Below are 23,681 nucleotides of genomic sequence, written 5' to 3'. Positions count from 1 at the left end.
GTAATAAGGGCGTGTATTAGATTACCAGAGGTTCAATAGTGTTGCATAAAGCTTTTATGAGGTGTTGTTGATACTGCTGGCAATTACGTTTCTGCCAAAAAAAAGTTCACAGTTTCTAACAGGTTATATAAATTACGTATAGGTAACAAACAGTATAAAGCTCAGAAGTCCATTATAGAATACAAATTTTGAAGCAAAGCAAACACGGAACTATAAAACATCAGAGGTGAAATTATGTTTCATGAAGAAGTGAGCATCTACTACAGACCGGTCACATCCGCCGTGTTTTGCATGAAATGACCGAGAAAGAACAGATGAATCCGACTTCAATTTAATGTATAAATAATGACTCCTGTGATTAGTATGAAAACAGTCAACCAGCATTTAACGTAATGATAGATTGTACTTCTTGACAAGATCATCGTGTCGACCATAGAATACTAGTATACGAAATTCTGAATTAAAACAAGACTGTATTCTTGTTTCATCAACTTCTTTGTCAATAACTTACCTTATTTTAGAAATAGTTTAAGCGTAGAGCATGTTCTTGCGTATCGAATTAATTAAGAGATATAAACCTAGTATGCATGTGATGAGGGTAAATTGCTACATAAATAAGGGAAGATTATGATTCAAAAGTCATAGTTGTCTATTTAATCATAGAGCATAGTTTCTAGATTATATGTACCATTAACGTCTTTTTCTGACAAAATATTCAAATATGAAACATTTCAGTATTTGTTATATATACGTTATTTAAACAATTCATCTTTTACAAAAAGGCTGATTTACTGACTGAATAAAACATTTGCTTTTCAGACGTATCATTGTGTCATCTATCATCACATAATAAAAAATATTTTTATGCAGGTTCGTGCATTAAAAACTGTGTCTGAAATTAGTGCAAAGTTTTGTAAAGAAACGAAAGGAATGACTTGCATATTCCCGGCAAATTGCACAAATTCATGTCATGGTTCACACAATTGTCTTCAATGCAAAGTGAGGGATGGTCAGATAATCGTAAGTGTTCTTCAGTACCCATTAATATTTCTTCTCAATTTGTTCTTTCTATATGTCTGCAACACTATATATCAAACCGAGAAATCATTTCAATTTTGAAACACAACAGTTACATGTAACGTTACAATTAAATCTGGTTCTTTATAAACCATAAACCTAAAGTGGAGGAGCACTTAAGGTCTATGTTCTAACCTATAGATTAAATAAATCATAGGTAGAATCCATGTATGCTAATATTATTGCTGCTTTTCTAATATTTTTACGTTTCCAATGATGTATGCAGATTACGAACAGTATAATCCCAGATAGCAGGATGTTATTGGACCTTTGTTGGGCCAACAACGCTCCTTATGTTGGGCCACTGTTTGAATTCAACATTGGGCCATCGGTAATTTGCTCATCGGCCCTTAATCAAACCAATTGTTGGCTTATTGTTGGGCCAATGTAACAGTTAAAATTGGGCCACTGTTGGGCCATTGTATTATTTCAGTATTGGGCAAACGTCATTTTTGAACAATTGGGCCATTGTAAGCAACTAATGTTGGGCCAACGGTAATTTGCTCATCGGCCCTTAATCAAACCAACTTATTGGCTTATTGTTGGGCCAATGTAACAGTTAATATTGGGCCACTGTTGGGCCAATGTATTTTTTCAATGTTGGGCAAACGTCATTTTTGTACAGTTGGGCCATTGTAAGCAATTAATGTTGGGCCATCGGTATTTTGCTCATCGGCCCTTAATCAAACCAACTTGTTGGCTTATTGTTGGACCAACGAACGGATATCATTGAGCCATTGTTGGGCCACTTATTCTTTCAATATCAGGAAAACATCATTTTTGGGCCAACGTTGGTTTGTATCTTATTGGCTCTCCATCATGACAACTCATTTGCTCTTCACTGGTTGGCCATTTGTCCTCAAAATTGACAAACAAATATATACAATAAGGTTATACTAGTTTTGTAGTACAGTTAAATGGTAAAAGCCTTTAATACTATCTATATATGCTATATATGCTAGATTAATAGTTTAATACATATTCTCAATATTCTCATAGAATTGCCATCAACAAGTATTGCATTGTAAGTAGCTCTACATTAATTAAAAAAACTGAGAAAAAAGAAATCAAAATATAAAATTCAATTATAACATACTATAATTTTATTGCTCAGTGCTTGAAGAAAACATTAATAAAGAATTAAAAGTGGATGCTCACTTCAAGCTATACATGTAGGGTTACATGACTGTATACTCCCTCTCTGATGTAAATTATGCACAAGTTCAGTAAATTACAGGTATCAATAAGCACGTCTAACAAATAAACAAAGCCCTCCTAGCTGTTCTTAAAATAATACTAGAATGAATCCCGTCATTTTGTTTACTTACAGAAAAAAAATTTCTGGCATCTGCATCGAGTTTATAACCGACAAACAGACACAAAAAAGTAGAACTACAGGAATGTCATACTATATCACAGAAAAAAGTTAGGCACTGCCACTTTCCATCTGATCCCTCTCCTAAGTCTCCATTTCCTCTTCCCGAGTCTCCTCCTCCCCTTTCTTTTCTTCTCTGTCCGTTTCTTCCTCCCTCATCCCTGTCCTTGGCATACCTTAGCCATTCTTTGATTGTGTTCTCCATGTCTTTTTAGAATCTCCAGTAGCACTAAAATTGTAATATTAGGTACTTAATATATTTGTTACTTTTCTCAGTAAAGAGTAAACATACGATTAAATTTACAAGTATATCACTATATGTTTAAGCTGTCAATTAAGGAATAACCGTCTTTTTTGTTTCATGGTGTGATTAAGTGATTAGCTTGCGTGATGAAGGCATTTATGCATAATATTTATACGCTTGATATCATCATCAAAACAATTTTGATTCAATGTTGCCCCATATAAAATACATGTATTGAAAATTTGTCGTTACACTGAACAAATTTTAAATGAAAGAACCCAATTAATTTATAGTACTGAATAAATTTTGTTTTAACTTCAGCAAATTCAACATTTTCAAAATGTTTGATCATGTTCTCGACGTTAAGTGTATATAAGTAAATTAAGTGGTAGACTTCGGAAATGTATTCTACTAGACACAAATTTCAATTTAAATAACGAGCAAATTATTAATTGTTTTAACTGTATCAAAACACATTTTTACACTTTCATTTATTTTTCTTGTATATAAACAAAAAATTTAATCACTGATTATTTATTTTGTTTCGATAAATTATGAGAATTTAAAATTTTTTTTTTAGCTAGCTTGATTTTTCAAGTAGGATTGGTTGTAGATTTATTTCTGATTGTAGAGACGATCAGATTTGTTAATATACAGATTTGTAACAATCAAATGTTTATACACATTGGCCCAATGTTGGTCCAATATATCGGACCAACATATGACCAAGGAGCAAAATGACACTGGGCCAGCGGCATTTGCCAACATCGGCCCAATGTTCTTGTTGACGTTTCGCCAACAATGTCGCATTTATTGGGCCAATGTTGGCGCGACGTTGGGCCAATATCTGTAGAAATAACACTCTACATTGGGCCAACGTTGGCCCAACATATCGGGCCAACATTGGGTCGATGAGCAAACTTAAATTGGGTCAATGCCATTTGCCAAAATTGGCCCGATGTAACCGATTACATTGGCCCAACGTTGGCCCAATGTAAGCATGCTATCTGTACAGTGTTGACCCAACAGCACCTGGCCTCTGCATTCCCCGTGTCTGATTTACACAGATTTGTACATGATATCGTTTAAAAACTAAACGTTAATTCAGCTGTGCCGAGGCAAACATATTATTAATACTTACAAAGTGAGTGCAGATATGAAGGTATCAGTCTCATTACGCTCGTGTCAGATTAAAAATGGCGCGGATATTACAAGAAGCCCGGTTGTTGTCTACCCATGATGCTCTGTCCGATTCATGGTATATTGGGCCAACGTAGGGCCGATGCCAATCTCCAAACAAATATTTTCTCTCATGATAATAGTTTTATGATATAATGCCAACAGCAAGCCCAAAATTAGTGCACTATTATACATGACCAGCTATCAATATTCCATGTTGGGCCATTGTTGGCCCAATCAAGGTAACCCAACATAGATAATAGAACCATAATGTAAGAATTGGCCAACGGTGTTCTGCTATCTGTGTTATTACAAATAAATAAGCATATACACAATTCAAAAAATAGAATAAAACACTCTTTGGTGCTTGATCTCTTAAGTGCAAAGTTAAAATGTTGAAAATATCATATCTAAACAAAAGCAGTCATCCACTGATAAGCATGGACATAGAAAGTCCTCTCAATTATTTCAGAATGTACCAACGTTGTCCTAACGTAAAGCTCAGCAGCTAATTATAAAATTGACTCCATCAATTAGTTGGCAGTATAATAATTGGGCCAACGTTGGCCCAATATAAATATCCCATCTTTGAAGACCTAAACAAAATAACACTTGTGTGTATTACAAACAATGGGCCAACGTTGGGCCAACATACTACTACCAACTTGATAAGGCACTTTCTTTAAGGATGTATTACAAACATTGTGCCAACGTTGGGCCAACATACTACTACCAACTTGATAAGACTCGTTCTGTAAGGGTGAATTAGAAACAATGGGCCAACGTTGGGCCAACATAATACTACCAACTTGATAAGGCACTTTCTTTAAGGATGTATTACAAACATTGTGCCAACGTTGGGCCAACATACTACTACAAACTTGATAAGGCACTTTCTTTAAGGGTGTATTACAAACAATGGGCCAACGTTGGGCCAACATACTACTACCAACTTGTAAATACACTTTCTTTAAGGGTGTATTATAAACATTGGTCCAACGTTGGGCCAACGCCATGATCCTTCCTTCTTTGGAAACTAAAGTGAATGGAAGTTGCTTACGTTGGACCAACAATGGGCCAGCATAGGAATTCCGTCATGGTCGAGAAGGTTGACTTGGTAATATTGGTCTAACGTTGGCCCAACGTTGTTCCCCCAACGCCAACCATACAACCTTTAACAAATGTTGGCCCAACATAGTCATGCTATCTGGGATCAAGGTTATAAGTCTATTTAACAAATACAAATTTCGAGCAAAGCAAACACAGACTACTAAGACCTGGCCCTGGGATCATGAAGCATCTTAAGCTTAAGTCAAAATTTGCCTTAGATGCTGAATTTTTTTAGAGGTCAAGCAGCCTTAAATGAAAATGCCTTCCGATTTTGTATCTTCAGTCTGCTGTTGCATGCAAATTATGAGTTTCCTTTAACAAATTTTAAAGATTTTATAGATAATTGAAATTTTGACTTAAGTCTAAGTCTGTTTCATGATCCCGGAGCCAGTAGAGGTAGTTTCCATAGATGAGAAATCACTTTTTACGACGAGTCAAATCCACCGTGTGCTCCTCGTCATTATTCAGTCGAAGCAAAAATGCAGATAATAACTTAAACATTAGTCAGCATTCGACTTAATAATTGATTGTATATGATGTACATGTACAAGACGTATCGACCGTAGAATCTGAAAAGTGTTGACTTTAAGCAAAACTGTCAGCAACCATGTTTCTCCAACTTGTATGTCAATAGCTTGATTTTTTTTTACAAGTTGTTTGTAAGTAAAGCAAGAGCATTCGTATTGAATCAAATTGGAGACATTTACGCCATGCCCAGCTGGTTGCAAGGGTATAAAACTATTATGTGACATAAATAAGAGTTGACGATAGAAATTAAAGTTAAAACCAAAGCCATCATTTTTATTATAAAAGTGTGTTGAAAGATTACAATCAACGTCTTTTTTCTAGTATTATCTAAGTATAATTTTTTTTTTAGATTTTATGGTGTCTCTTATTTTGGGTTCGAATAAACACAGGAATGAAAATGTTTGTTGTTAATTAATAAATCCTAGCCTTGTGGTTATATCTAAATATTATATTGAAGGCAACGCGTACGACAGAGAACTCCTTCTTTTCATGACAAGTTTGAAAATAAATTTTGTTTATGAATACATACAATTAAAGGGTCTGCTCATAAATTGGGTTGAAAGGGAAATACAAAAGATCTATAGAAGACTTGATATACAAGTACATTATGAATATATATGTGAATTTGATAAATATTTATTAGCCAAGGAAAATGAGAAACACATTTTTCTCAGTTTGTCCTACATCAAGGAAAAACGTGTTCAAAATACTCGACGTACATACATGTATTAACTATATGCATATTTTATTATTAAAAAGAAGGTAAGCTTATAACCTACGGCAATTTTATTCTCTTGATACTGGTTGTTATACAAAAAATTGTACATGTAACGAACATTTTAACATTGTTCTTTGATATTGATGCAATGTTATTAAATTGTTAAGTAAATATTAATCTAAATCCTTGCAGAATTGTTCCTATAAACGTTCATGCATATAAAAATATTTTGAATGAAGAAAGACAATCATTTCAGAAAGCAGGACAAACTTTGGCAATTCAACCTACTGCCAACTGTTCCGATTCAAAAATGAGCTGTTTCTATGACACACGTCTGCATAGGGGAATGTTGACTTGGAAGAAAGACGGGATGTTGGATACATGTAGCAAGCCGCTACATATACAACCGGTGATTGAATATTTTATCTAACTTTTTAAAGTTCGCTTATCTTTTTGCGCTTACATCAAATTCTGTTTTACGCCATGCAATGATGCACAGGTCTAAAAAGTATGTATATAATCATTAAACGACTAAAAATTTCTATGTCTTAGTATCATGAGTATGGTCTTAGCTAATCAAAGATATGGTAAGACAGAAGTAATGGAGAACTTAAAATCAAATATTGTTTTGGTGGAAAAGTGAAATTAAAATAATAAAAAACATAATGATAAAAATGCAGTTTTCTATGGCATTTAAAGAGTTCTATAAGACAAGTTAAGTAAAAAATCCTTATTTAATTGTCCCAAGACAACATGGACAACTTTGACTTAAAATACATTGAGATATAGAATTTTAAAGAAAACATTTTTATACATTTGTATCTTCATGGCCTGCCACCTTTTTCCTTCTTTCACCGACTTCTGCATTCATATATATATATATATATATATATATATATATATATATATATATATATATATATATATATATATATATATATATATATATATATATATATATATATATATATATATATATATATATATATATATATATATATATATATATATATATATATATATATATATATATATATATATATATATATATATATATATATATATATATATATATATAAAATAAATGTTGATCTAATGTTAGTTTTTCTTCGATGATTGTCGACCTGTCTTTCTGTTATACCTGACTTACTTTTTTAGATTTCGATAGAACAAAATTTGCTATAAAATAACATGAATAATAATATGTGTAATATTTGTAGGGGCATTATCCAGTCCTCAGTTATAGAAGTAACGCAATAACCTTTTCAGAAGATACTAGATGTGTAGGAATTCGAGAGTGTCCTGATAAAGAGTATAATTCTAGTGAACCTAGTATGTTTATCTTAAATCATTCCAAACATTTCAATTTCAAGCACAAAAGTGCAGCATTAAAATTTTACTCTAAAAATTTAAATATCATATAATAACCATACAAAAATATTGTAACCATGTACATGAACTACTATATGTCCTACACTCTATCTTCTTTCTTAAGTTATTATTAATGATTATTATTGTTTTAAATACATTTTTGCATATCTAGCAGTAGTAGTAGTAGAAGAAATATTTGGACTTTTCTTATATGTTTATAAGAACTGCATGAACGTCTTATTAACAAAAAATCTAAATAAATCTATGATTTTATAATAATCAACTTATTAAAATTAAACAGCTTATGACGTTTATCATTGTGCTTTTAAGCTCAAACATATTTTTTGGATTTTTCAGACCTGAATTACACACTTTTTGATAAGGGAATTCAAGTCTGGGAAAGGGACTGTAACAGGTTTGGAATAAGATATTTATATAGATGATACTTATCATTTCGAAGAAAAAGCATTTAATTTAATTCATGACTTTGAAAAACCTGCATATGATAATAATGTTTAGTTCAATATTTTTTTTCCTTTCGTTCCATGTTCTTAACTTTATACTAATATAAGCATATTTTTAAGATGTGACAACTACTGGAGTAAAAGCTCTGTATCTGAGCAGCTTCCTTTTTTTTGAAACATTTTATGTTACATTAATTTTGTTATCCATATGGCTTTAAAATAATTAACTTAAACATGAAAAAGTTCTGGAGACGTGAAACAATACAAAAACGTTGTTTTTAAATCTTTAATCTAGCCGGAAGGGTTGCCCAACACGTCAAATACATATAAAGAATTTAAATTTAACCTTATATTGCATTATAGAGAAGACATCGCTAAATGTTTATAGATATACACTACAGTTGGACATTGGTATCTTAAACACTGATATTTCAAATGCCCTGGATACCTCAAAGTGGATAGGTAGTCCCAATACTTTTTTTATATTTTTTAACGAGATTTGAATGTACACAAATGATAATCAATAAGATTTAATTTGAGCCACATACTGAAAAACCTGGTGAATTTAGCTAGTGTGCCTCGTAAAGCGTTTGTCATGATTAGTAATCTTTCAGTTTACTGGCTAAGATAGTGAGTTTTGAAGCGGGGTCGTATAGATACTTACGTACATAGTGAGAGGTACTTTTCAATTCTAGATTTAATAATATTATCTAGTAAATATACCCAATACCTAGTAAAACTTCTTTTAAGGTAGTGATTGAATGGACAATAAATTTACTAGTCTCCTTAATTAGTGACTTTAACTAGCTGTTTTTTACAGTGCATTGAAATCAACTTTCAGTTTCCTTTTGTTCTTTTTCAGTGCTGTCAACAACAGTGGAAGAAGCCTTGGTGATGCATCAAAGAACACTCTATTCTCCTTCTTAGTCTTCTGTATTTTTTTTAAATTTATGTTTTAATAAACAAACTACATGTGTCTCTTTGTTCAGAATTTCATGTGTGAAAAAAAGAATTATAGATTACACAGTCAGTACTAGTATGTACCGGTCCCTGCTGACAATTCTTTAAAATCAGTTTTGAATATTTTTAATATTTTTACAACCAGAATTGATTTGAGTTGCCATTTCTATATTGGATTCCGATCTTCATAAAAATCGTTCATTTATAGAAAGATACATAGCGGGTTCCAGTAAATGTTCTTCCAATATAACCCCCGTTAATTTTAAAGTTTTCTCCTTACTTAAATATGAATAGCAATGAAAAGAATCATCAAAATTACTTGCAGCAATATATTAGGAGGTGGTGTAAATTCGATGTGGATACTTAATATTTCCATGGAACTTTTGGAAAAATTGAAATTCTGTGAAATCACGAAATTTTAATGGGGATTAATCTTCATTGTTTTCGAGGTGTGAAGAGACCCACGAATTCATGTCCATCACGCAATGTGAAATGTTACATGCATAACTGTTCAACAATTCTTCATCCACGAATTAATTTTATTTAAAATTCCCATAAACAAAGAGTTTTACTCGATCAACCACGAAAATTTTACAGTACAGAATTTACAATAACCAAATTTCACTAAAATCAACATCGTTAAAAACTTTTGACTTTTGAACTCTATTTACGACCATTCTCCGTGATCAATTTTATTCCAGGCTTTTTAATATTGACGGTTACTTTTTGAATAAAAACGGAACGTTAATTTACTCACCTTGTCACAAGTCATTTGCAAAATTATTTTGTTAAAGAAAACATTCTCATTGTATCTGATTGTACAAACAAGTACTCTTAAGTTGATATAAAAAAAGATGGTAAAGTTTCTGAGTAGAAATACAGTATCTGTGGTTTTTGGAGACCAGGCCTGGGGGCCATAAAACTGAGATGAGCTCACTTTTGATCTCAATCTCACTTTTCCACTATATATTCCTTAGAAAAAAGTGAGACTGAGATCAAAAGTGAGCTTGTGTAAGTTTTATGGCCCCCAGGCCAGGTTTTCCAGCAACCTATTGAAGTTCCAATGGGTACTTTTGTATAAAAAAAAAATTTATGTGAATCAGAAGTTGTCCAAAATCTTAAACGAAAGAAAAAAAACTTGCCGAGACCTTCAAGTCAACATTCAGATATTCATGTATCGACGACTTATTGTCAATTTACAATGATTATTTCCATTTTTATGTTGATACAATACATATTCCAGTTAGCTTGAAATAAAAGATACCACAGGCTCTGACATATCTGTTTTACGAGGGCTGTTCAATAAATAATGTCCTGAATTATATGACATAAATTACAGATATCATATGACATTAAACTTGACTTTCTCTCTTTATTGAATCTTTCATAAATTTATAACAGTTTATGTGACCACTTTTCATCAAATAGTTTCATCGTGAGAAGCTGAGAAACAAGGGCTTTTCGAGACACTGCATTATAAATGAATGGTAAAGAATCAGTAAAATAGAGTGAAAATAAAAGCTTCATTATAGCTGCCCTAAAACTTGTTAAAAATCCCAAAGAAATATTCACTGAAATATGTGACATTTACAACAACCAATGCCTGTTTTATAGACAAAAGAGCAGGTGGTTTTCAATGTTAAAAAATTATATAATGGGTATCAAAAATGGGTACCCTCCTTACCAACAAAAATTATAACAACTTATGTACTGGTCGCCAAATTTCAACAAATAATTTATTTGATGATGTATGATTGACTTTAAGACACATAGGAAATTTGATAAACATCATAACGGGAGTAGTTTACACTGTTTTTAAGAAAAGTTTGACGGAAAAAAGCTTGGTACTCAAAAGTCATCCTATATTTTGAAAAATGAGTGAAAACGACATCGTATACAAAATTCTTAACAATTATTTTAAAATATCTGTAATTGTAGTTATCAACCTTTGTTTTATTTTCAAAAACGATATTGGAACATGAATCTATTGCTTAAAACCCTCAAAACAAAATTTGCCATAAGATGTACTTGATAAAAACGGCGAATGTCTGACAAGAGCACAGGTATGTAAGAGCACAAAGACAGATTTATATGTAATTTTCTTAAAAATGTGTGGTGTTGTTGTTCAAATACGTATTCGGAGAGACAGTTTAATTTATGGAGGAGTCTAGAAAGCAATTTTTTTGCTAAAACATCGAGAGGTATTATAGAGGAACGACCAGAATCAGGAATCCGCTACATTGAATTTCTTCAAAACAGCGTCCAAACCCGCATGCCCTGAAGAGTAAAGGGGTTTTCGGGATAAACAGAAAGTTAATGTTTTTTCGCATTAACAATATTCGCCAGATCTTTGACCTTTTCACTTGTTTCTATTTCCAAACTTGAAAAAAAAACAACTTTCAGAGGGAAGAAACAAGCCCGGGAAATCTTTGGATCTGCCATTTTCCAGTATACTAAGGATCAAACCCAAAAATGAGTTCTAAAAACAATCAGAAATGGGATAAAAAATGTTACGGACATGTATTTTACTTAAAAGAGATTCGTTAATAAAATCATGAAGACTAAATCATTGAAAAGCGTCTTTTCCTTCCTTCTGAGCACCGAGGACATTATTTATTGAACAGCTCTCGTATATTTTGGATAACTTACTTAAAAAAGACGTTAATGGTAATTTAAAAAACACGCTATATAATAAACGTGATGAAAAACTTTTCTATCGTCCACTCCCCTTACTTATGCAGCACTAAATTAATATTTGTCACCTGTATACAGGGTTTATACAGTTTCTCTCAGAATTTGCTCTACGTACATGAATTAACAATTTCAAAAACGAGGTAAGATTGATAAATTGCTCAAACAAGTATATTATCAGTCTCCTTTTTTAAAAGTCATCTTTTCCTTAGTTCTACGGTTGATAATGACCTTGTCAGCATATACAATATATCATTGTCAAAGGCTGACTATATTTTTTCATAATAATTGTATGTTAGGCTATTATATACTAGTACCTACTGAATTTTTGACAGATTTTTGTCATGTTCTGATCATGACAAGAAGCACACGGCGGGTGTTACCTGTTGGCATGCGATGCTCACTCCTCCATAAAGGATGGCACCTGATCTCACTTCTGATGTTTCGGAATTCCTGTGATTGCTCTGCTCCTATTTTGTATTGTTCGATAGATTTTTGAGCTTGAATATTTTTTCGGTATCTTTAATATCAATGAACAGAAAAAAGAGACAAGAAATAGAGAATATTTCTTCAAAAGAGCTCTGTCCTAATGTCAGAATACTTAATACACTGTACTAACAACGAAATCCCGGTCTTTAATTTCACATTAATGAGTCAATGTTGCTTAGTATAACCATGAACTTTGATTATCTTCCTAATATCCCAGGGGCAAAAAAAACTATTTTAGAAATGCATTTTTAAAACAAAAACTTAACAGAACCCAGCCTAATTCCAGAACCTCTAATTCTAAGGCCATAAAAATTTCTCAATTTTTGACGAAGCAACCTTGCTAAGCAATACTGTGCACTTTGTCTGCTAAATATACAGAGGAAGAGGATGTGCTTTTTAAATATCTACAAGCAGATAAGTTTTTCAAAGAATTTCAAATCATGAATTATTATACTTCTGTTAAAATGTTTCCTCTATATAAAGTTCAGAAGGTAAAATAACTATCCTTTATAGTCCATGCATAGCAAAGCTATACCTCGGGGTATAGTTTTTGCTATCCACCCTCGGAAAAGATTATTCTTGAAGAATTATTTTACTCCAAAAAATTCAAACCTCAGAAATTATATTATACATCAGTATAATAAAACGCTTATCCACTGGTTGTGAGTGGGATAGCTCTTTTATCAAACTTGCAACAGAGAACTATTCCCCTAGGGCTTGCCCGAGGGAAATAGTTCCTGTCAAGAGTCTACCAGTGGGTAAGTGTATACTATACAAATCCATCCTTACACCTATGTTATGATTATGTGTTATAAGGGTTTCTAAATGATAAATTATTAATTATGAATATATTTTTATATAATTGTTTATTACTTTTCGGTCTTGTTTGACATCTGTAGTTGAAAGTTAATTGTTTTCAATTGATGTTTAGGAAAGGCATTTTTGCACATGTTACATGTACCAATATCTAATTCTTGACATCTCTTTCCTGCCTCACGATATCAATGTCATTTACTCATACTTGTTATCAACTTTATGGTTAGATCTTAGGATCGTGTTCTTTGAATTTGTTATGCTTAGCTCTACCTAATTTCAGTGTTGTAAATTTATGTCATACGGATTCCTCCTGTTCTTGCAATTTTCTATCCTTAATTTAATTGGCTGGTCAGTACGAAAGTGGGCGGAGTTATCAAAGATAAGATGTGAGTGAGTTTGTATGCGAGTCATTTTTGGACCATTTCTTTTTTAAATTCAGTTTATTTTTGGACAATTCTTTGTAAAATAGTTTGTTTCACTTTAAGGAAAATTCTTTGTAAAATTCAGTGTGTTCCATCTACGAAATTTGTTCTAAATTGTATTTTTGAAATTCATATTTTTGGACTTATAATAAATTCTAAACTTTAAAAACCGACTTATCAATTGATAATTTATAACACCTGAATCCCTGATACAAGGTCAAATATTGAAATTCAATCAGCAATAAAATTACAGTAAAACTCGTTTAGTGTGAAACAGATATAACCAATTCACAAAGATAGCGAAATTATCATGGATCCCCAGCTATGTGAATTTAACGAATTCCTAACACGGATTTAACAAATCAAGGATATAGCAAAGTAATTTTAATATAGGTCCCAGTGACTTTGCTATAACCGAGTTATACTGTACCCTGTACCAAGTATGCGTCAAAAGTAATCAACATTTTTTATGAGATTTTTTTATTTCTTTTGATAAAGAGTAAGCAAAATCAATTATTTCATGTAACCATATTAAGATGACTTCAAAACAAATAGTTTGAAACAAATCTTTATTCATGCATTATGTTGGTAAAAATTTGCAAGCATGGCTGAAAGATAATGGTTTTGCTGTTGCTGTGCTGTTGTTAAATGAGAATGAAACATGTGTGTCCTTTGTGCATGTGTCATTTGTTGGTGAGAAGCATATGGCATGCTGAAATATGGATTATACATATATGGAGGGGGATACACATAGGGGGACCAAGAATCATTCCATTTAGGTTCTTTGTAAGTACCTTCATCATGCTCAGAATGTTCATCAGAAAAATCATCATCTTTCTCACACTGATCATCATAATCATCATTTTCCTCATCATAATCATCATTATCCTCATCCACAAAATGTTCCACCTCATCTGAACACCACTCCTCTCCTCTATAATCATGTTCATGTTCTTGTTCATATTCACTCTCGCCAGTATGATCACAATACTTAGATTGTTCAACATCGTTTCTGTCATCATTTAAAAGTCCTGACCTATTTATTGGTTGCCAGGTGTTTTCACTATTTTCTGACACATCCTTCTTTTGTGGTTTACTTCTTCTACTGTCTTTCTTTGTCTGTTTTTGTCCCCATGATGTATATCCATCATTCACACCTGGAATGAAAACAAAGCTCTCTGTTTGAGTAGCTGTACTTGTATTGTCTTTTCTATCTTCCTGCTCCTCTTGTTCTGAGAATTCACTGTGGTCATCTACAGACAGTATAGTGTCTATCATTGATAGTAACTGTTCTTTTTCTCCTTCTTTCCATACAAAAGGAGTTGGTTTAATTGTTATTTCTCCTCTCTCATATGATGTTTCTCTCTCTTCAAGATATTTTTTATATTCTCTTTCCTTCTCCTCATAACTTTTGGAACTTTGTTTATCTTTATGGCACAGAAATTCTTCAAGTTGGGGTATATGCATTTTTATCGCCTTCTCTTTATCCTTTTCTTGGGACTTGTTTTCTTTGGCATTTCACGTTCTTCAAATATTTCTGCAGGTTTAGCACATACCTCTATGCCTTGTTTTATTTTCCTTTGATCATTAGAACTTTGATGAACATCATCCGGACTGTCCTCTTCTTGCAGAATATTCCCTTGGAAAGAACCACTCAAGGACTCAAAAGCACTAACCTTAAAATCACCCCTCTCGTTTGTTGATGGAAACCCAATGTCATTTTTCATTTCAAGGGGCTCGGAAAACTTCTCAATTCCTTTCTCTGACTTAACATCTGCACTTACAGACATCTCCCTCTTCTTATCTCTCCAATGTCTCTGCTCAAATTCTGTTTCTACATTCTGTAAATGTTTTCTTCCTGCACTTTTCTGTGAATGCCTGTTTGCAATGCTCTGATGTTTTGAGTTTTCTTTCAGACTGTTTTGATTTTCTTTGACATCTATCTTCTTTGGTGATATTCGAGTGTGATCTGTGATGATCTGTTCTGTTGACACCATATCGTCAAGGTTAAATGTCCCCTCACTCTTTGTCAGTGTACTGGGAATGGGATCTAGCAAATAAATAGTCATGCTTAATTGACAATACTTCTTTCTATAAAACAATCACGTTATCTATAACATTCCCTTACCAAAACTAAACGACGCTGACTGATAGCAAAGCATGAAATACAGTATAATCTTAGAAACTGAATACAATGAATTTGTTGTCCTATATAACATAACTACCTGGTAGGTCCTTGATGTGTGTATTACATTTCTTCTCCACTTTGTTCAACTCCTTTTCCTCTTGACCATGGCTGACAATAGTCACTGCAGCACCAAAAGTTCCTATTAAAAATTTACATTTTATTATGAAAATACATGTATCTAAAATTATACAAGTATAACACTTCATATGGCTTCTTTATACACATCATAATGTTAATTCTTAAATTCAATCTTTTAACTGATGAACTGTCTATAAAAACGAAATACAAATGATGAAAAAGAAACTCAAAAGTTACAGAACACACTAATCACAATATAGATAGAATGCCAGTTATTTGATTAGATTAATTTTGTTGATTATTTACCAAATCTCCCAGCTCTTCCAATCCTGTGAAGATAAGTTTCATGGTCCTTAGGAACATCAAGATTTATCACCATATTCACCTTATCTGCATCAATTCCTCTTGATGTCTACAACAAATCACAATACAAAACTAATTTAATTGTAAGTCATCACCTCATATGTATTTTTAGATCTCTTAATTATTTTATCAATAAATTTGATCATCAATTTCAGTGCATACTACAATGTTTAGTACAAATGTTTTTAAGAAAAAAACATTTGTAACACTGCATATATATGTCACAGATTTAAGAATAGGTAAAGTATCTAATATTGTTTTTTGAGAATTTAATTTCTGTACTCGACTAATACATAAAAGTAGTTATTATAATGAGTTAACTCACTAAATCAGTGGAGATGAGAACTCTACATTTGTACGTCTTTAGCTGACTCATCGCCTCGTTCCTATCTCTCTGGTCGTGACTCCCCGCTATACAGGCTGTCGGCCAACCATGACTGATCAAGACGTCGGCCATATTTTGGGCCCTACAAAATAAATAAACGTCAAGTGAAATCATTGTTTGTTCCCAAATGACTTTTCTGTTGCACTTTTTTGTTAAATCTTTTCATAAAATCTAATTGTCAATAATAATAAACGAATTTCCATTGGGTAAGAAGCTTAGAGAAAAGCAGAAATGAAAGACGTGGACAATTTTTACCTCTTAGCACATTACGAAATTGAAAACATAAATTGCAATCATATCAGCATTAAAATATACATGTATTATGTGCATACCACCTTAATTATTGATAAGTACACCTCAAGTGAAAAGAAATCTATGAATTTCAATTTCATTAGTTCTTTTTATTATTATGGTTTACCTAGTTTGAAGGTTTGAGAAGATCAAACACTGCTGGAAATTAACAGAGGACAATAACTCTATCACAACTTTGGTTTTGTTGTCAAACACTTTGTTAGGCATTGCGTGATAAGCCACCACTTTTCTGAACTGTTTAATCCCTGAAATAAGATAGAAAGATGATAAATAAATGTAATAGCTGTAAATATTATATACATATACAAAATGTTACATGTAACTCTATAATCTTCAAAGTAATTTTGAAAAGTGATTCTTTCAGTGTTCACCTTTACTGACACTCATTGTGATAAATTCATGATTCCAAAATATTTCATTATCAATTATGTCATCAATTAATATACCTTTTAAACAATTTTTTTCTTACTTTAATTATCCTACAAAACAAAGTATCTTTAAGTTACCAAGCAGTGCAGGATCTGAGATATTGAGCCTCAGAAATGTGGGGTTCCTCATATAACTGGTCAGGTGCTGTGCCAGGTATTCTGGGTAAGTGGCCGACAAGGCTAGCATCTGCTTGTTCTCGGGGAGTGCCGAGTAGATCCAACTACAAATACAGATCACATACATGTATTGAGATGACTTATATAGGCAGTGCCTGCTGTCCAATCCTGTTATGTATATACATAATAAAAAATTGTTTACATTAAATTCTACAAAACAGGGAAGTTTAGAAATTGTTAACATTTAAGAAGGACATGAAATTAACAATCATGTTTCTTTCTTTTAAATTATTGATTTTGTCCACGTTTCACATTTCAAAATGCAGATTTTCAAAAAATAATTTACTTGATCTGTTCTTGGAAGCTTTCCTCAAGTAGTTTATCAGCTTCGTCCAGTACAAACATACGAATACTGTCAGTGTTCATGATACCAGTTTCTATCAGCTGTTTTATTCTACCTAAAAGAAATTTAACGTAACCATGATAAGATAAAATAACATAAAAAGAAATCGATCAAATTGGATGATTTAAAAGTTTTGTAGTAAATATTACAGGTATTAGCTCAAAGTATGCACAAACAGTAAACAGTATAGGATTGTATAGATTTCTTTTGTTTGATGCAAATTAAGGCCTATAAAGTTTCTTTAAGTTTATATCTCAGACATAAAATATACAAGTTGATCATCCTAGCAACTTGATATAAGTTTTGGTGTTATAATAATAACACACATGCAGTCTCAATCATAATCTGATTTTTCTTTCAAATTTCCTTACAAATAACAACTTTTTATGAAAGAAGAAATTATTTAGATTACAAGACTTCTTTTTATAGAATCTTGACAATTTTACCTGGAGTTCCTACAGCAATGTGACATTTCTTGAGTTTCTGTTTATCTTCTGTGACAGGCATTCCCCCTATAAAGGTGTGGCACTTCAGGGTAGGTATACATTGTCCTATATATGGAACGCCATCACTGCCTTATAGCATAAATCTATGCATTCATTATGTCAATCTATCATTACGTGATGTGAACATATTTTTACGTTATGTGAACATATTTTTACGTTATATCAATTTTTTATGGGGTGATGTAAAAATATCTTTACATCATGTCAATGCTGCATTACATGAAGTAAACACATTCTTCCATTATGTCAGCACTTTATAACTTGAAGTCGGAAGTTCATTATGTGAAGTGAAAATATGTTTACATTGTGTTAAATCTTTATTACGTGAAATGAATGTTTCTTTATATTATTTCATTTCTTTAATATGTGAGGTCAAAATTGCATTACGTCAAGTAAATTGTGTTTTATGATTAAACTTATCATTACATGAAGTCAAAAGTCCATTCCTTTTTGAGAATGTATATGTCTATTATATCAAAGCATTATTACGTGATATGGATTTATCTTTATTTTACGGCGAGAGCATCATGATGTGAGGTGAACACATCTTACCTTTATGTCAGTGCTTTATTACGTGGTGTAAGAAGTGTATAACATAATGTGAACATATCTTTATATTATATCAACACTTTATTACATTATGTCAAAACTCCATTCCGAGATGTGGATAAATAATTACGTTATGTCAACTCTTTCTTATCATATGTGATTTAAAAAATATCCTTATATTGTGTTAACTCTTTATCATGTTGATTCCAAAAGTTCATTACCTGATGTGAAAATACATTTACATTATCTGAAAGCTATATATCTAGTATAATGAATGTTGACGACCGTGTTTTAATGACTGCTAAGAGGGGGGGGGGGGGGGGGGGGGGTCCCGATTGAGTAGGACGAATTATAGACACATAATATCAGCCCCCCCTTTTTCCCAGACATAACCTTATTTTAGAAAATGTAATGTTCATTGAAAGTACAGCCCCCACCCCCACTTATTGTTGAAGTATAGTCCACTAGGGGTAATGTAGTATAACTGAAAAAATATAGGACTGATCGAAGTCGGACCCCCCTCTCCGAAATAGGATTTTCGGGCTTAGACAAATTTTTTTGGCTTGTCAAGTTTTTTCGGGTAAATAATTTTTTTTTCTGGCTGACATCCTTTTTCAAATAAATGCTATGTCACGGAATTAGTTACTGTAATTTTTTCAACCATTCCAAGACCAGAATTCTGTTACAAAAATCTACCAGTCCCTCATCTAAATCAATTGAGCATGCATGGGCACATATTTGTGGCGCATATGGGAATCTTGAAAAAAGAAGGGGGACGGTATAGAGTTGGTGACCAAAGGGGGAAAGCGGAAAAACTCTCCGGCAGGCTTTATAGTTTTATATAGAAAAAGTTTTCAATTTAATTCAGCTAAACTTAATGTGAAAGTAATGCAATGACCTACAACGTAAAACTAATAAATTTATTAATTTTATGTATATTTTGGTGACTAAAGATGGTAGGGCGGGATTTCTGCCCCCCCTCCCCAACCCGCCAGTGCACGTGTGTTATACGATCGATGTGTTTACACTTTAAAACAGGAGAGTTAAAGACTGATAAAAAAAACTTATGACAGTGTTCTGAGTAAGATCAGAAGTTTAAGATTTTCATAAAAAAAAAAGCAATTCAAAAGAAAAAAAAATGCTGCACGACTCATATTTGATTTATTTAATTATCAGATAAAAGTAAACGCCATTGAATTTCGACGCGTGACTTTAATTCACAGTCGCAGTGTTAAGGCTTTGCACGTTTCAAGATTGTCAATCATTTTTTGCTTAATGTTTTCATTTAAAGATGCAATTCCCAAATCACTGAGAATTTATTTTATGACAGTTTTCTCTCCCGCCATTTTTAGTGCTTTCGGAATGCGGAAAATATGTTATGCTCATATAAAGGCCGAGGATACCCGTGTTCGCATAACGTAATAGTGAATCGACATAATGTAGAAGAGTGCGCACAGTATGACATGAGCTTTTCACATCTGATATGAGATGAAATAGCCTAAGATACATGTATGCTGACAAGAGGCTTAGCATTTTTGACACAATGTAAAGACACAATGACATAACGTAATAACGATTTGTCAAAAAGTAAGGGCAAATTCACATCATGAAATTGATTCACGTCGTCATGTAGCATATTGAGGGCATAAAGTAGTAAAAGAATTGACCACATGTGACAATTTTTTCAGATCATGTAATGAAATTCTGACATCGTATTATAACGACTTGATATTGAGTTAAAGATAAATTCACATCATGTATTGAACTACTTAGACCAAATAGTAGAGAGTGCACATAATGTAATAATGAGTTGAAAATATATAAAAACATTTTTACACCACGTAAAATTGTTTTGACTTAATGTCATAAAGAGCTGATATAATGCAATGGAAGACTGGCGCAATGTAATTAAAGTGCAAGTTAATGCCATAAAGACTAAATATAATGTAATTGAAATTTGATATAACGCAATAGTAGTGTGTGTAATTGTCATGAAGAGTTGACATAATGTAATGAAAGGTTGACACAATGCAATAGTAGTGTGGACTAATGTCATAAAGAGTTGACATAATATAATGGAAGGTTGACATAATGCAATAGTACTGTGGGCTAATGTCATAAAGAGTTGACATAATATAATGGAAGGTTGACATAACGCAATAGTATTGTGGGATAATGTCATAAAGAGTTGACATAATATAATGGAAGGTTGACATAATGCAATAGTATTGTGGGATAATGTCATAAAGAGTTGACATAATATAATTGAAGGTTGACACAATACAATAGTAGTGTGAGTAAATGTCATAAAGTGTTGACATAATGTAATGTAAGGTTGACACAATGCAATTGTTGTGTTCTGCTATAAGGCAGTGACGGCGTTCCATACCTATAGAACAGATAACGTCCCATATCTGAATGGCAATCTCCCTGGTAGGGGCTAGGACAAGCACCTGCAGAAAAAAACGAGATAAAATGTCTTCATTTTATCAAGAACAAAAATTATTCTTTTTCACTTTAATCTATATGATGCATACCAAAATTAAAGATTCACAATCAAATGATTGATACATTATTGTAGTTTTCTGCCAAGTGGACAACATTTCAACAATATTTTGGTAGAACAGTCAAATGAAATAGACATGCATGAAAAATGTAAGCTAACCTGCAATGCGTAACTTTCAGTCTGCAGTCCTTCCAAAGCAATAACTGAAAACACACAAGTTTTTCCAGTTCCTGACTTTGCCTGTACAATCAGATCTGGAAACAAAAATCAATGGAATATATTAAAAGAATCCATTTACTAAATGTATTATGCACACATGTACTACACACAAATTTGTCAGGCAGCCATACCAATTATTCAAATAAACTTTGTTTAAATTGTTACATTTATTATAGGATTCCTGTTAATGTCTTGAAGCAATCGTAAAATACAGTTTACCAATAGAAATTTCATTAAATGTTGCAATTGCAATGCTTACTGTCAAAGTATAATTGCATTGATAGTTAACATTCTCAACTGCTAATGCTAAATCAATTTATGGCATTGCGTTGCAATGTTTTACGATATTTCTATCACTATATAAGCAGTGTTTTATTAAAGTTGTGGCTATTAATGCCTTTTTGTACTTGTATATGCAGTGTTTTCCCTAAGAAGCGGCTACCGGCCAAATTGACCGCTTCAATTGACAAAAATGCTGCTTTGAAATAAAAATTTGTTGTAAGGTCAACAGAGATTTTGTTCATAAACCTCAACCCCTTGCCTGTTACAACCAATCTGTAACCCTTTACTTTGAAATAAAGGGAAAACACTGATATGTACCATGTGTACCATATATGTATAGAAGTACATGTACCTGGTCAACAGTGATTTGATGTCTGACCACCACAATCCTCCCCCTTACATGTACACATTTTAAATGACTTCCACTATAAAAATCGCTAAATAAAATTTTCTACTCAAAGAATATTACTGCACTAAATAATCATGAGAACAGAGGAGGGGGAAAATTCAATGAACCTGACCAAGATTTCAATCTTTCTGGTCCCTTGAACTTTATGCAAGTATTTTATCAAATGAGCTAGCTACAAGTAAAAAAAGACGCCAGGACCAACATCAAGTCAGGTGCTCTGTCACTGAACTACCAAGGTTGATATCCATCGTCCATGTAGCCCAAACTGTTACATGACAAATTTAACATTCTTATTCAGGGAATGGGGTACAAGTTATTCTCTTTAGAGAAGTGGACAGGCTTTCGCCTACATCCTGTCCACTTCTCTAAAGAGAATAGGGTACAAATACATTTGTATCTATACTTAAAGTCATATACGCTATATGAACGCCGAATTTCGTGTGAAACAAAATGAATAATGATTTAAAACACATGAAGTGTAATGAAAAATAATACTTTCCATAAAATTGTAAGTATAGATGTCGTTGTTATAACAAAACAATTAAACATATCTAGGAATTAAGAATTCAGTCTTTTCATGAATATTGATGAAGGAAGTGCGTAAACAGTAGGTCTAAATATAGAAACACATGTCCACGGGAAATCACAGACAACGAGGTATGTTGCATTTTGACAACAATTATTAATATAAGGTCAATATGCGTCATAACAGAAAAGATGATTGATACTGAATATATTAAAAGATAAGTACCATTAAGAGAAAGACGCTTGCCATCCACGTCAAAAGTGAGTAGTATCTCAAACGACCTACCTTGTTTAATTTACGCCACGTGTGTTTATCAATCTAAAAGTAGCGACGGCATCACGTGATGGATTTATTTAAAAATAGCTATTTTTCTTTCCTTGCAGGATAATAAATAATTATAATTTGATAACTTTGTAACGCGTTTAAATTTTAATGGTGTAATTTACAGTATTTTCGTAACTTTTATTAATAAACAAATGATATCAATTTCCAATCGTATTTTAACTGGCGCAAGTTATAGCGTGTATACTTTTAACATCATTCATTGTCAGGTGCCTGTGGAGCAATCCACTATCTTACTTTGGAACCTAGCTGGGATTGACATGTCGATCATTGTCACTGTACAGTTTTATATACTGAAATGTCCTACAAGTTTGCGGGATGCATTTTTTACCTAAACCACAACGTCCAAGTGGTATTGCTTTCAGTTGTATGGGAGAGGGGCGCTGAAAGCCTGCTTTTTGAAGCCCTTGTAAAACACTGGCTGACAAAAGCAATCCAGAAAAATCTACATTTTCATTAATAAGAACATCCCCTGTCCTGTACTTGTCTTGGATAACGTGTGCAACTGAGGCCTTAGACATTTCCACAATTTTTTTTTTTTTTTTTACCACGTTGTTTTACATTTCGTTTCCTTTTCGTCTGTTTACGTTTCTCATATATAAGGACGATTCCCATTGGTTCTTA

The 23,681-nt window shown here is 32.5% G+C and overlaps 2 protein-coding genes across 2 annotated transcripts; one reads left to right on the top strand and one right to left on the bottom strand.

The window, feature by feature from the left end:
• The first annotated feature begins 857 nt into the window (after positions 1–857).
• Positions 858–9,038, top strand: LOC134234130 (uncharacterized). Its single transcript, XM_062716187.1, has 5 exons — positions 858–1,020; positions 6,488–6,640; positions 7,452–7,563; positions 7,960–8,017; positions 8,929–9,038. Exons 1-5 carry the CDS (start codon positions 865–867, stop codon positions 9,023–9,025), a joined length of 576 nt encoding a protein of 191 aa, XP_062572171.1. The 5' UTR covers positions 858–864; the 3' UTR covers positions 9,026–9,038.
• A 4,892-nt stretch (positions 9,039–13,930) lies between these two features.
• On the bottom strand, positions 13,931–23,588 carry LOC134234129 (probable ATP-dependent RNA helicase DDX20). Its single transcript, XM_062716186.1, is given in 12 exon segments — positions 13,931–14,924; positions 14,927–15,494; positions 15,670–15,771; positions 16,017–16,122; positions 16,399–16,540; positions 16,877–17,015; positions 17,277–17,419; positions 17,662–17,773; positions 18,165–18,269; positions 21,163–21,226; positions 21,439–21,533; positions 23,389–23,588. Coding segments are annotated over 12 exon segments (2,673 nt in total). The 5' UTR covers positions 23,579–23,588; the 3' UTR covers positions 13,931–14,017.
• Positions 23,589–23,681: the final 93 nt, after the last annotated feature.

Source organism: Saccostrea cucullata, unplaced genomic scaffold (assembly GCF_032062105.1).
Source record: "Saccostrea cucullata isolate Sc308-1 unplaced genomic scaffold, CSIRO_AGI_Scuc_v1 ctg4093, whole genome shotgun sequence".
NCBI lineage: Eukaryota > Metazoa > Mollusca > Bivalvia > Ostreida > Ostreidae > Saccostrea > Saccostrea cuccullata.
The sequence above is the reverse complement of the archived record's forward strand: the minus strand, read 5'-3'. Positions and strand labels throughout refer to the sequence as shown.